Below are 14752 nucleotides of genomic sequence, written 5' to 3'. Positions count from 1 at the left end.
CCCTTTATATGAATATGTGGCTCCATAGGTAGTACTGTCTCTTCAATACTCGTCCAAGTCCCAGTCTAGATGCTTCAGTGCGAAGGTCCAGGCTGACATACTCCGGTGCAGTCTGAAGGAATAGTGTATTGTTATGGACCATTTGCACTCTCTGGTTCCCTAGCGTTTAAACTGTAGGATAGCAGGGGAATTCTCTTCTCTAATCCTGGCAGTGGTTAGCCTCAATTAATACCACTAAAACAGATTTTCTCCTACTGTTTGTTGTTGTTTGAGAGCTTGATGTGCAAAAATTGGCTCGTTTTTTACATTTCCTGTAAATTACTTTAGACGTCAATAAAATAATTCACTAGTGATAATTTGTGATATCCTAATTTTGAAAGTAACCACGGAAAACCAAATTCTGGTTGGGGCTAGTGGATTTTGATCAGAAGTGGAGAGGAGTGTCTTTATTTTCCTGGTGTTGGAAAATGCCAAGCCATTTTCAATCCCCCTGCCATCAGTTAGCCTGGTAATGAGAACAAATTGAGTATGGGATTTTTGGATCTGTATGGCTCAGTAACACGCACACACAGCGCTGTTATCAATTTTTATGCACACTTCTTAAATTTGAGAATTTCTATTTGATTCAAATCAATAATCAACAAATCAAAATTTCACTTGACAAGCACTTGCTATGTGACCTATTATGGTGACTTCACCCTTTGGCTGTTGGGGGATTAAAGTAATATTTCCTGTCTATATTCTCTGGCAGTGCTCACAAATGGTCCAATATTTGTAACATTTTGGGATAAAAAAGAATTGCTTATTTTGAGTACAACAGTTCGTTCTGTAAGACAACAAATATGATAGTGTAGCATTGGTTATTGACTGAAATGTTTTCCCAGATTCTTTCCTTGAACAGATCCATCGCTGACTGAAGTTTATAGTCCATAATTGCACGTGTAGATCAAGAAAGTTTTATTCTTTTGCTGGTGTTGCTATTACAAAACACCCCCTGCAAAAAGAGTGCCGAGTCTTACTGAGGTGTGTTTCCAAAAATTATAGTGAGCCAGAATCTAAGCTTGTTCAACTGTGTATGTTATGTGCTTATACAAATATTGCTCATGATAGAGAATTAATTGGTAAATCCATACATTTTCCCATCTGATATCCATGTAAGTTCACCTTCCAGTTGAGAAGGTGGTTCTGTTGGTTAAGCAATGGAAGATTTAGTATTTTGAAATGATTCACCACTCCTCCTATTTGACCCAGATCAAGTATAATGCCCTGACTGAGATAATGGGCTGGGCATCCACTTGGGACCTTGTGTATGAGCTGGCAAGGGATGCATTTACCCCTGAGTCATTGGGAAAACATAGAATTTTTAAGTTTAATGCTGAAATTGCATGGAACCTGAGCAGGGACTGGTGCTGCATTCCAGTAGCTTCAATACTAGAGTATCCTGAGGATGAAGGCACTACTGCTAGTGATATGTTTGATGCTGAGCAAGCACAGTCTGGGCCCTCCTTGTATTACAGGGACCTGAGTAGTGTTAAATTATGGAGGACAGCAGACCAGACTTTAAGAATAGATGTGCCATTAAGCTCTGAGATTTCAGTTGATAGTTTCTGATGGAGTATATCTCTGTCTTTTGAAGACTGTGTGTAGAATCACCGATCACACCAGGCCTATGTACTACCTGAAACTGCTCATTACAGCCCATAGATTTTGGATTGAATTTTTTTATCTTCATATAATTAGAAGATGACTTTCAATGTTGGAAAGTTTGAAATATTGTATTTTGGTGGGAAGAATAAAGTACAGGATGAAATTCAGTGGAGGAGCTAGGGGTATGGAGATCATAGGTAGTGATTCTGGTTAATAAGGGCATAATTATAAGCAGGTATGCCTATCAGAAAAACTGAACAGGTTTTGGTTATTTTCCCTGGGAAAGAGAAGATTGGTAGACCTTGTCTTTAAAATTCTGTGTTTGGAGTGGATATAGAGAAAATGATTGCACTTGTGGATGATACCAGAACTCAACTATGAATAAAAAATAGTCACTAAGAAGTAGAGAATTCAGGAGAAACTTCTTTACTCAGGATGGATAAAAGGTGAAACTCACTACAAAAGGCACCAGTTGAAGTGAAAAGAAACATTTGTGCATTTTCTGGGAATTTGGATGAACTCGGAGAATTAGCGATTCAATGATGTAGTGATGGCCTTGTATGCATTATGATCTTCAGTGTAATATTGTTGGGCTGATTGATTTGTATCTAAATGCTGTAATATGGCTATAATATTACTGGCAAACAAGACCATGTTATTTCTGAGAAATACACATGCAGGTTGCTGTCATTGGAAAGGGACTGTAAGATAAGTTCCAAAGTGTGTATTACACACACTTGCATTGAGGCTTCTTCCTTTAGCATGACACCAGCATATTGAATGAATGTCGGTCCTAGGGTATCGGCTGTTGCTCATCAGGTTGCAGTCTCGCCTCTGAATCATGACTCCTGCACTGTTAGAGCTGCTGCTGTTAGGATGAAACATTAGATGAGACTCCGTCTGCCCTCTCGGACAAACTTAAAAATAACCCAAGGTACCATTTTGAAAAGCAACAGGAATTTTCTCACTGGTGTTCTGCTTCATGTTTCAACAACCAACTCAGCATGTTAATTGTATAAATTAAAGGTTGGACCATTGCTTGACCATTGCATGTGTGAAGAGACGTTAAAGGCCCCTTATGGCGCAGTGCTACTGTCCCCTCATCTGACCCAGAAATCTGGATTCAAATCTCACCTGCCTCAGAAAATGGTCATAACATATCCGAACGGGTTGCTTAACAAGAATTTATATTGAGACCCAAAGTAACTCGACTAAAAGGTCCGAGTTCAAGTCCCACCACAGGATGTGTTGGCTGTGGAGGTGTCAAATATATACAAACAGGTTAATTTCAAAAATTAGTAAATAGACATTTCTTGACACTAGTGTTGCAGCAGTTTGGAATTGTGCCTCTTAATATTTCACCACCTGAAGAATAAATCTAGAATTGAGCAATAATGGATGACTTATTTTCTCCTTCACCATCCCACCAGGAGTTTCATAAGGCATGCGGTGGGGAAACCCCGACAGTAACTCACAACTTTGTGAAATATAGGCCCACGTCACCTTTCAAAATACATAGCGATAAAAATCTCATTGACTCTTGCACATTAATGATGAGTGCTGGAGGGCATGCTGAGAACAGCACCTGTAAAGGTTAACTTGGTGAGATTACAATGCACTCTACTTATGTGCAAAACAATGTAAGCAGCTTGTGACAGCAAAGTGATCATATGACCAACAAATCAAATCCCAACTCTACAGAACTGCATCCAGTTGTACATAGTCTGAGTCATACAGCATGGAAATGGGCCCTTTGGGCCAAGTTGTCCATGCCAACCAGGTTTCCTAAACTGACCTAGTTCCATTTACCTTTGTTTAACTCATTCTCAATGATGGTGGAGCGCAGCACGTGGCACAGAATGCAAGGCTGAAGCATTTGCAACAGTCTTCAACCAGAAGTGCAAGTGGATGATCCACCTTGGTTGCCTACTGTCTCCAGAATCTCAGATGGTGATCTTCAGACAATTTGATTCACTGTGTGATAACAAGAAATGGTTGAAGACACTGAATACTGCAAAGATATGGGCCTTGACAACATTCTGGCAATAATATTGAAGACTTGTGCTCCAGAACTAACTCTGCCTCAGTTCTATGAAAGCTGGAACACTTTTTTTTTCTTTTGGTGATGGACCAAAATGGGAAAAGGATTATTTTAAACCAAGGACTGTGGAAAGATTTTGAAATTCATTGAGAGTTGTGTTAATACTGTTGTTTTGTTCAGGCACTGGGGGAAGAGATCTAAGCTGACACCGTAAGCTATGGGAGCAGAATTAGGCCATTTGGCCCATCAGTTCTGTTCTGCCATTCGATCATGGCTGATGTGTTTCATCAAATCCTGTGGGCTGGTATTATGAAGCTGTTTCTGTAATATTTTTCCCTCCACCTATAATATCACCGTTTGTTTATTTGTCTGTCTGTATATGTGCATAACAGTTTTATAAAGAGTTAGACTTTCAGCTGGTTGTTATATGGTGATCTGTACTTGTGTTTACCTGTAGTTAGAATTGGTTTCTTGTTAAGCACAGAAGCCTGGTTGGTATTTTCTGTCAACCTGAGTACATCAAAGAGGAAAATGGAAATTCCCAAAGCCTGCCCACCATGTACAAGGCACAAGTCAGAATTGTGGTAGAATACTCCCCACTTAGCTGGATGTGTGCAACTCCACCAACACAAGAAACTTGACAACATCCAGGCCAAAGCAGCCGGCTTGATTGCCACTACATCCACGAGCACCCACTCCTTCCAGCACTGTTGCTCAGTTGTATTACCTATAAGATGCACTGCTGAAATTCACCGAAGATCCTCAGACAGCGCCTACCAAATCCACGACCAAGGACAAGGGCAGCAGATACATGGGATCACCAGCACCTAAAAATTCCTTTCCAAGCCACTCACCGTCGTGACTTGGAAATATATCTCTTTCTTCAGCGTTACTGGGTTGAAATCCTGGAATTCCTTTCTAACAACATTGTGTCGATGTACACCAAAAGGACTGCAGTGGTTCCAGAAGGCAGCTCCCACCACAGTCCAAGTATTTAGGGATGGGCATTAAATACTGATCAATGTTATGATGTCCACATCTAGGAACAAATAAACAGCAAAAATTCTGACACTAAGATACAAATTCGGAATTTGCTTCAGTATGAATGATGTGGAAACCATCAGCCATGAGAAGATTGGGTTTGAAGTTTCTCCCATGATGTAGGACTGTCATTTTGTTATAATTTCAGTTCTTTCTTGTTGTTAAATTAATTTCTGGAAGTTGAACCTTCAGAGAAGGAGTTGGAGGTAAAAAGAAATGTCCATGCAAAAGCTCTTAACTTGAAGTGACCAATTGGTTTGGTGAAGGCACTTTGACTTTTGACTATGGCCATAGTCAGGGTCTAAAATTATTCTGTGGAGGTCTGAACCCCAAGACTTGCATTTGTATAGCACTTTGATCACGGGACGTCCCAAAGTGCTTTACAACCAAACAAGGCCTTCATGAAATGTAATCACTTGTGTGATGCAGATAAGGCAGGAACCAGTGTGCACTTATCAAACGCCTTTTAAACATCAATGTGATAATGACCAGATAATCTGTTTTTTGTGATGTTGATTTAATGGATAAGTATTGGTCTGGACACATGGATAACTCTACTTTGAGAAATAGCTGGGATCTTTTACGTTTATCTGAACAGGTAGATGGGACCTCAGCTTAAGAGTTTACCTGAAAAACAGCAGCTGTGAAACCTACTCCCTCTGTCTTACGTTCGAGTGTTATCCTTGAATTTTGTGATGAGTGCCTCGTGTGGAGAGGGTAGGGGTTGAATGTGGAAAATCTTGTCGTTCAGACTGAGCCATGTCTGGCACGCTGGTTTTGAATTACTCTGTCAAACTCCATTAACCAATCAGAAAGGAGAACAGGAAAGAATGTTTCTAAATACTTTGCAAGATGACCAGGGTTCCACTCAAAACTTCAACTTGCTAGCACTTTGGTTCTAGCTCTTACGAGTTTGCCTTGTTGGATTTTCCTCTTAACTTTCTTGCATGTCTGTACCTGTCTGATTATAGTTATGTGTTGACTGCTATGTTAATCGTATAGTGCAGACACACTGACTGATTTTGTAGTTGGCTGTGTAATGTAGGGGTCCTCTTCTTTATTCTAATCCCTGATTTGTAATGTGGACCGTGATGGGCCACAGATTTCTCACCATTAAACTGGTTTTGTTTTTGTTTGGAGCTGTAATGTGGTCGATCTTCTTGTTTGTTACTATTTAGTAAATCACTACAAATTTGTCATTAGCAAGCTTCATAACATGTATGTCTGGCTCTTTTTCCATATAATCTTTTTCTCTTCCCTCTTCCCCCTCCCATGCCAAAAGCAAACAAATCTGAGTTTTTAAACAGAGAATGAACTTTTGTATCAAAAGGTTGGATGCTGAATTGTCTGCTTTTCCTCAGAAGCACTTAAATATGTTTCTCTGAGCAATTCTTCTTTGACATGTCTTTTCCTGCATTGCAGAATACATCGGGTATGGAGGATCAAAATGAAGATGAGTCTCCAAAGAAGAATACAGTATGGCAGGTAAAAGTTATCTGTAGAAAATCTGAGAGTGCCATAGATGTAAATCCCATCAAGTCGACGTGGGGATCTTGCCCTTGAATGAGTGTTTAAACTGTGGGTGGCAGGAAATGGATAGTACTTTACTTTTGTACAGATCAGTTCTGCAGTCAAACTCATTTAACCTGATAGAGATAATGTTTCAGGTCATTGACCCTGTTTCTCCCTCCACAGAGGTTGCCTGACTTAGAGTATTTCCAGCAATTGTTTTCAATTTAGGTTCATTCAATGTGCAGATCGAGAGCTGCCCAACATTAAAACGTACCAGCTTAAGTGCAATTTTATCAGCAGTAAGTTGCACTTGTACAGCACTGTCCATTTCCAGGCTTTGCTTGTGCCAATTAGCGCTTCACCTTCAAGTTGTACAAATCAAGGTGCTTTTCCAGCAAGGACAGATCTATAATTATATGCGTGGCTGTGTGACTCTTTTACACAGCTACCAATACTGAAATCCCAACAGCATCTGCAAGCTGCTAGAAATTCTGACCTCCTAATTTTGGTTCATAATTGAAGTTGTGTATTAGTGGGGTGGGATATTGGCAGGGGCAGTTCGGGGTAGTTTTATCAGCAGCAGGATTACATAGGATTCGGCATATGATCTCTTGTTCAACACAGTAAAATCATCCAAGGTGGCTTGGGTGGAGACAACCTGGGTACAAAATGACGGTGAGAAATGTGTTTATATTGGTTATCAAAGGTATGGTCCAAGAATGGTGGCTTCAGCAGACTTTTAGAAGAGAGGAATTTGGGGTTAATATCATGCGCTGTGAAAACAAGACCGTGAAAGGTAGGGAAGTAGAGATGAAGGACAGTGTAGAGGTCAGGAGTGTTTGAGGTCTTGCAGGTGAAGGATAAGGATTCTGAAATTGAATTTGAAATATCTTCAAGAAGGTGGACCTCCTAGAAGGGGGATGTGTTTGTGCCTGTGTGTCTGGCAAGTACTGAACAAGGCCAAGAAATCTGCAGAATAGCACCAGGCTGCCTGTTGTTTCCCAGTGCTAAGCTGAAATCTATTGACAGGCAGAAATCTGAACACCTCATTCAATGTGAAGAGTCCAGAAACTTATAGAGGTAGAGGAAAGCCTGAGGCCTGGTATTATTGAAGCATGGTCATAGCTTGGCTGACTGCATCCTTATGCTGTTCAAGACCTGGCATGTGGCTGCTGATCAGGGTCCAAAGCCAATAACAAATTGGTGGCAGAACATTAAACCAGCCCATCACTGGGGGTGAGATATACTTTTCCATGTTAGAGTTTGATAGGGTGTTTGTAGGCTGAGGTGAGCTGAAAACGAATTCTTGGAAACGTAGCTGCTGATGGGATATTTAAAATTCATTTTGATTTGAATCTTATGGTTTTAATAGAAATAATTCATTCCTAATTGAATGAGGCTAACATTTTTGCCGCTTGTGGGAATCAGAAGTGCTAGCTTTAAATGGCTCTCTCTTTTTTTTTTTTTTTTGTTCCTGTTAGTTTAGGCATTAGTTCTCATGAATTTAAACACAGTAATGCGAGTGGACTGAAGCACTGTGTATCTTCAGTTCAATAATGCAAAGTTTCAAACCACTGGAGTTTGATCTTTAAAAGTTTGTTAGAAAATGACTGCAAACTAATTGCTTTTATGCCTACAGCCCACCATTCTGTAGCAATTCAGTGTTTCTAAATCTGCATTTGAACGGAATTTAACTGCATTCAAGTAAGATTTATTCATGTCATTTGGAAATTTCAAAATAATATTTCATTCTTTTAAAAATATGACATTTTCTGCTCACGGAGATGAATGTTGATGATAAAAAAAAAATCGCTGAAAATCTGGAATTAGGGTCTGGAATATGCAGAAGGCAAGTGTAACCTGAAAATGTCAATGGCAGGGTGCGATGCAGAGTAAAGCTGCTTCCACGCTATCATTGTCAATGACTCCCAAGACAGGTACAGAATAAAGTTTCACAAAGAATAAAACTCACTCTGTATCCCACTGTTCCATCAAACATTTCCAGTCATTTCCCATATCATGGCTCGTTAAATTGGATCTGTGCTCATCACTCATTTCCCCCTCTCTTGCCCACCTTCTCCGATGTGCAGTTGAGATATGATGGTTGTGATGATGATGATCTGTGGCTTTTTTGATAGAATCCTCCACCAAACTCCCTGATTTCTAATATTTACCTGGATAAGGGCACCAAGCACATTGGAACTCCTACCTTACAAGCCCTAACTTGGAAGAATTCTGTTATTCTTCCTCTCTGTAGATCAAAATCTGAACTCTACGTAACAACATTGTGGAAGTTCCTTCACTGCTTGAGCTGTGGAGGTTCTGTGCTACGCTCACCACCACTTTTTGAAGGGCATCTAGGGTTTGGTAATGCATGGTGATGTCAGGAATGAATGGGTTTCTTTATGAAGAAAGCCTAGTGAGGCTAGGCCTGTATTGTTTGGAGGTTAGAAGAGCTGGGGTTGGGGGTGGGGAAGCTTAATTAAAGCATATAGGAGACAATTGGGCTGAGTGGATGTAGAAAGAATATTTTCTCTTCTGGGAGAATTTAGAACTAGAGTTAATTGTTTAAAAGTAAGAGGTTTGCTAGACATCTCTTTTCGCCTAAGGGTTGACAGTCTTTGGAATTTCCTTCCTCAAAAGATAGTGGTACAGAATCTCTAAATTTTAAGGCAGAGGTAAATAAAATCTTGATTTCTAAAGGGATGAAAGATTATTAGGGATATGCAGGAATGTAGAGTTGAGGTTAGTCAGATCAGCTATGATGCTACTGAATGGTGGAGAAGACTTCAAGATCCAAGTGGCCTACTCTTGTTTGTAGGTTCCCCAGCGATACCCTGCTGAAAATAAACCAAATGATGCTTCCTTGGACTTAACATTTTTCATCTTTGTTATTAAAGAATAACCCAAATTTTACATTGTTTGAGTGAGGTGCATCATTTTCTCCTGCTTCTGTTTAGACGTTTGTTCTTCCCTTAGGATTAGCTTGATATCTTGGGCTAGGTGCCAATGACAGGTCTGTCATTTCCTTTGACCAGCACCACACTGCACCTGCTGCCCTATGCTCTTTTGAGGTAGAGAGGAGCCAGTGGTATTAGACCTTGCTATAAGGGAGCACGCAACTGTCACCACGTCCATGTCACTGCAGAATCAAATCTAGTGTTAGTTCAGTGGCAGCCACTCTAATTCTACACATGATGACAAAATGTGATGTGCCCATACTTGTGAAGGAGGCAGAAACCACTCATGTCCTGTCCTATAAAGAAATTTGCACATTGTTTATTTGACAGTATTGTGTACTGTGCCTTGCTTTCTGCATTGTCCATGGTGCTGTTAACTTCTCCATAAACTTAGAAAGTGTTCTTTTTCTCCATTAGTTTTGTTTTTTTTTTCTGTGCTGAAGATGAAGGGTGGTGATGTCAGGGCATGGAAGTCTTCCATGGTGCCTTCTGACTGCATCAAACTAACCAGATCCAGACCAGGCTGTGCATATATCTGACCTGATGAGGGGTCTCCATTCCAACCTTAGTAGATACCCCCAACGTAATTGCAACACTGAAGCTACTGTGTCTAAACCTACTGGCTCTGGTCACCAAAAGATTCTTTATTAGTTAAGACTGTCTAAGTGTATTAGGCGTTTGTTGCATGAGGTGATGTATACTTTGTAGTTTGGCCCTCTATCATCAACTGACAAAACTTGGTTGCAGGCTAGAGGAACCTGCTTGTGAAAGGTGCAGTGTGGGGTCCCATAGAACTCCCAGAATATAATCTCAACATGAGTGATCTGGCCATTTTGTTCAGAATTTGAACCTGGACAGGCAGCACCAAAAGTTACAAGATAATTTTGGTGTTGGGATCAAGGGAACAGAAATAGATTGTTCAGTTCGTATTCCGCATTCTTGGGTGATCTGTGTGTTAACGCCATTTACTTCATTATTCTAAATCTTATCTGTATCACTGTTGGGAGCTCCAAATGGCCTATCATCAGCCTTTTAGGAGAAGGGAGTTACAGATTCCTGTTACCCTATGCAGGAAAGGTGCTTCTGATTTCACTACTTAATAGTAGTCATAGAGTCATACGGCATGAAAACGGACTCCTCAGTCCAACTCATCCGTGTCGACCACATCTCCTATCTAGTCCTCTTTGCCAGCATTTGGTCCATGTCCCTCTAAACCCTTCCTATTCATGTACCCATCCAGATTCCTTTTAAATGTTGGATTTGTACCTGCCTCTACCAACACCCCAGCAGCTCGTTCTATACGCGCACCACCTTCTGCGTGTGAAGGTTGCCCCTTGGGTCCCTTTTAAATCTTTCCCCTCTCGCCTTAAACCTATGCCCTCTAATTTTGTACTGTCCTACCCTGGGAAAAAGACTTTGGCTATTCACCATATCCAGGTCCCTCATGATTTGAGGGACTGATCAGGTTGCTGTAAAAAGGAAGCCCACATAGACTCGTTGGGCCATATGGACTCCATCGCCATAATGATAATGAGGAGACCCAACACTCAAATCATGACTCAACTTGTTGCAAAAGTACCTCTATCGAAAAACACATTTTGTACAATGCCTCCATAAATGGTTTAGCCAATGCTTCAACTCTGACCATAAGACCTAATTTTGATCATGCAATCCTTCAAGCAACACTTATTGAAAGGACATTGATGTAAACCAATTGCAGTGGGGTGCAGAACTTGGTCTCAGACACAAGGACTTGCACTCCTTTCTGGCTTGCGAGCAAGTCTAGCTCTAATTTTGAGAAGAGATCTCCCTGTCCTTGATATCCATCTGTATCTACCTGATTGAATCTTTTTATGTTTATGCACACTAAGAACATCCTGCAATCTTCTAAACTTTCACTGACTCCGTGCCTTGCTAATTCAACCGTGCTGTTCAGTATGAAGGAACCGATTCTGGTCATTGCACTTCTTTCTCCGTCGTACTAGTCGAAAGGCCATAACTTGGAGTGTTCTATGAGTAAGAGAAATCTGATAATTCTTGCTTGTGGGCATTTTGTGGCAAATGTGCAGTACCCCATTAGAACACTACGTTTGACCTTGGTCCTGCACTCCCTCACTGTCCACACATGAACATGTACAAAAGGAATCGGGCAATGATCAGAACACAGCAGTTGGTTAGCCCCATTCCAGAGGTATGAATGCATGATTTAGTGTTTGGGACGTTGCAAAGTCATCATGCAAGTTTTACTTTTTCCAAGTGTAGAAGTAAATGAGATAATTAATGTTGTCCTCACTGAGATTAGATAAGTCTGATTCTGATAGTTCAATCTCATTTTCTGTGCTGTGTGGTCTTGCCTCTCCTGCTGCTTGACCTAGTTTCCCGGTATAACACGATGGAGAGAGATACATGACCAGATCAATATCGTGTCGGTCTCTTTGCCTCACTTAGGATGATTTGTTTGATGATCTGCTACTGTCGTGTTTTTTTTCTTAAGTTAACACCTATAAGGCACCAAATATAAATGTAGGTAGGATTTAATTTTTTTGCTTAAAGCTTATGTAGGCCAAGATTACAAAGCTGATTTAAAAACATCTTAGCGTGTTTGCTTTGGCTATATTGCACCTATTTGATTTGTGATGTCTCTTGTGTTGTGCATGTTTTCTGGCAAGTAAATCTTTTGCAAAGAAAGAATTGCTGATTTATTGAGCTTTAGCGGCCCTTAAGATGTCTAGAATATTTTCTAAAAGCCTGTGTGCTTTGACAGATCTGAATGCTGCTCTCTCGCTCCTTTCTCTCCCCACTGGCCTTTCCCAGCTATGTGCAGAAAGTCTGCTGCAGTGTTTTAAACTGTTTAGCATTGAAATGTTTTTATTGATTTTGATCTGTAACTTGAATTCAAGTATCCATAATATTTGTTTTTTTATTTCCATTTCTGATTACCGAACCCAGATCACTAATGGACCCCCTTCTATGATCGTCTCCAGAAAGCGACCCTCTGGGAACTACGAGAAAGAGAAGGATTTGTGTATTAAATATTTTGACCAGTGGTCTGAATCCGATCAGGTGGAGTTCGTGGAGCACCTCATATCCCGGATGTGCCATTACCAGCATGGGCATATTAACTCCTATCTGAAACCCATGTTGCAACGGGACTTCATCACTGCTCTGCCAGGTAGGAATCAACAATATGCATGCGATAGGGTTACACTAACCCCACCCCTATCATGATGTCTCAGCATGAGCTGGGTGGGAGGTTTCCTGGATATGGCCTTATTGGCGGGCTTCCCTTTAACAAAATAGAAACTTGAGACAACAAGATGAAGGTCAAAAGCCTGGAGCGCAATCTGGTTTGCAAAGCATGAACTAGAAAGGTATGTAAGTTGTGAAGTGGTCTCTCAGCGTTACATGTATTCTTCCCGATGGGAAGGGTCACAGGAGGAAAGGCTAAATGAAGGAGATGAGAAGCTTAATCATTTTGAGATTATGGGAATGAAAGAATTTGAGAAACATATTGCAGGAAGAATATGTTGCTTGATGCATTCAGGGTTTGGGGGCACTGAGACTTAAAGGAGACTTCCCACATTTTGGTGGAAGAGCAAGGTGCAATATTTGGTAAAGCAGGAAGTACGAAGTTGATAGAGAAGAATAACTTGCAGGATGAGCACTGTCCAATTATGTACAAACAATCCACTGTGCTTCTGGTGTGACTTGGACAACACAATGCTGATATTCTGTAAGTCTAGTCTGTCACTTCTGATAAATTGACCTTTTTTTTATAGTGTGTGGGCCTCATTTTAAAAAAATATTCTGAGGCTTTTGGAATTTATGAGGTAGGTAAAAGCTCACTTAAAGCCCCCCTCTTTGGTAATCCCATTTTTATAATGGCTTTTGACTAGCATTTTTATTAAATTGACAGAAGATGAGGTGAATGAAACAGTGGTTAATTGAAGCTTGTATTTTGTATTTTATGATACCTAAATGTTGGCTGAGAACATCATTCAGCATATCGTGTGTGCTGGTATGAACTCTTCAATTTGAGCTGCCTATTTTAACATAATTTCACTGCCCTTTTAGTTTTTAAATTTCCTTTTCAAATTCTTGTCCAATTCCCTTCTAAATTTTGTTTTTAATCAGGGTTCAGTGGCCACTTGAGGCTTTTAGGTATCCTCGATGAAATATTTCGTCTTTCATTTTTAAAATTTATTCATGAGATATGGGTGTTGCTGGCTAGGCCAGCATTTATTGTTCATTCCTAATTGCCCACAAGTCTTTTAAGAGTCAACCACATTGCTGTTGGTTTGGAATCACGTGTAGGCCAGTCTGGGTAAAGATGGCAGTTTCCTTCCTTCAAGGGCATTAGTGAACCAGATGGGGTTTTTCTGACAATCCACAATGGGTTCATGGTCATCATTAGACTCTTAATCCAAATTATTATTTTTTATTGAATTCAAATTTCACCTCAGTGGGATTTGAGCCCAGGTTAACAGGTCATTACCTGGGTCTCTAGATTAACAGTCCACCGAATAGTACCACAAGGCCATCGCCATTCTTTTAATAATGGTGCTGAAGAGTGTTTAAGGTTAACTGCAGTGGTTTAAAATCAGGATTTTAACGTTGTGCGTTGTAATGCTTTAACTTTAATACCCCTGAAATTATGGGCCTGACTTAATTTCAGCAAGTCCTTATTGAGCAGTCTTCATTATTGTGCTGTCTGAGGAAGATGTCTCAACTCTGAACAAAGCTTGTGGCATTCAGCATTTCCAGAATCATAATTAAAAATACTCAGCAGTTAGTACTTTTGGCATTTTGAGTTTGATGGAGACTTTGCTTCTATGATTATGCTACTAAATCTTGCAGTTTGAGAATAGAGCTGCAGACCCACTAATCTGAACAACAACCACATCAGTTTCCAAGTGCTTAAAGGTTTTTACATTACTTTTTTTTTTAAAAGCTCATCAAAAAGAGGACTGTCATTTCAAATAAACACTGAAAAGGAAAAATAGCAGATTCATTATCTACTCCAAGTAATACCAGGTCCGTTCCAAACAGTACAGGTTAAAATTTTCAAGTCACTATCCTCCAGAGCACGCCAGTGAAGTGACATTTCCTACACTTTGTCCCTAGGCCTATCATGGTCAGGGAAAGGCTTGTGCCCTACAATCCGGATCTAACAAAGTGGTCTAATTCTGCACAAGCTTGATTCGTATACAGCCTTTGTGGTCAATGGGGTGAAGAGATGTTCTTCCCATCAATCTCAGTTTGAATTAGCTTCAGATCCCAGAGATGCAAGGCCCATATCTAGCCCATAGCACCACTCTGTTCCCTAGTGTTTCATTTCATGACCGTGGGTGTGGTTCTAATGATATGTTGGTGCCAAAGGAAGATCTGAGTTATAAAAGAATAAACTTCCTGAAAGCCTAATTATTTTTCTGATCAAACACACATCCAGTATGCCGTTATAAGAGATAACAAGGTGTAGAGCTGGATGAACACAGCAGGCCAAGCAGCATCATAGGAGCAGGAAGGCCGACGTTTCGGGCCTAGACCCTTC

At 40.4% G+C, this 14752-nt stretch overlaps 1 protein-coding gene across 3 annotated transcripts in view; it reads left to right on the top strand.

Annotated features, from left to right (window-relative positions):
• Nucleotides 1-14752, top strand: part of LOC109915133 (F-box/WD repeat-containing protein 11) — a 169937-nt gene that overhangs the window by 83807 nt on the left and 71378 nt on the right. For all 3 annotated transcript variants that reach the window (XM_048604049.1, XM_020514736.2, XM_048604047.1), the window contains exons 2-3: nucleotides 6152-6214; nucleotides 12151-12373. In XM_048604049.1, coding sequence (XP_048460006.1) covers nucleotides 6164-6214; nucleotides 12151-12373 — 274 coding nt within the window. In that variant the 5' untranslated portion in view covers nucleotides 6152-6163. The remainder of the gene's footprint in view (nucleotides 1-6151; nucleotides 6215-12150; nucleotides 12374-14752) is intronic.

This window comes from Rhincodon typus, chromosome 12 (genome assembly GCF_021869965.1).
Source record: "Rhincodon typus isolate 14 chromosome 12, sRhiTyp1.1, whole genome shotgun sequence".
NCBI lineage: Eukaryota > Metazoa > Chordata > Chondrichthyes > Orectolobiformes > Rhincodontidae > Rhincodon > Rhincodon typus.
The sequence above is the reverse complement of the archived record's forward strand: the minus strand, read 5'-3'. Positions and strand labels throughout refer to the sequence as shown.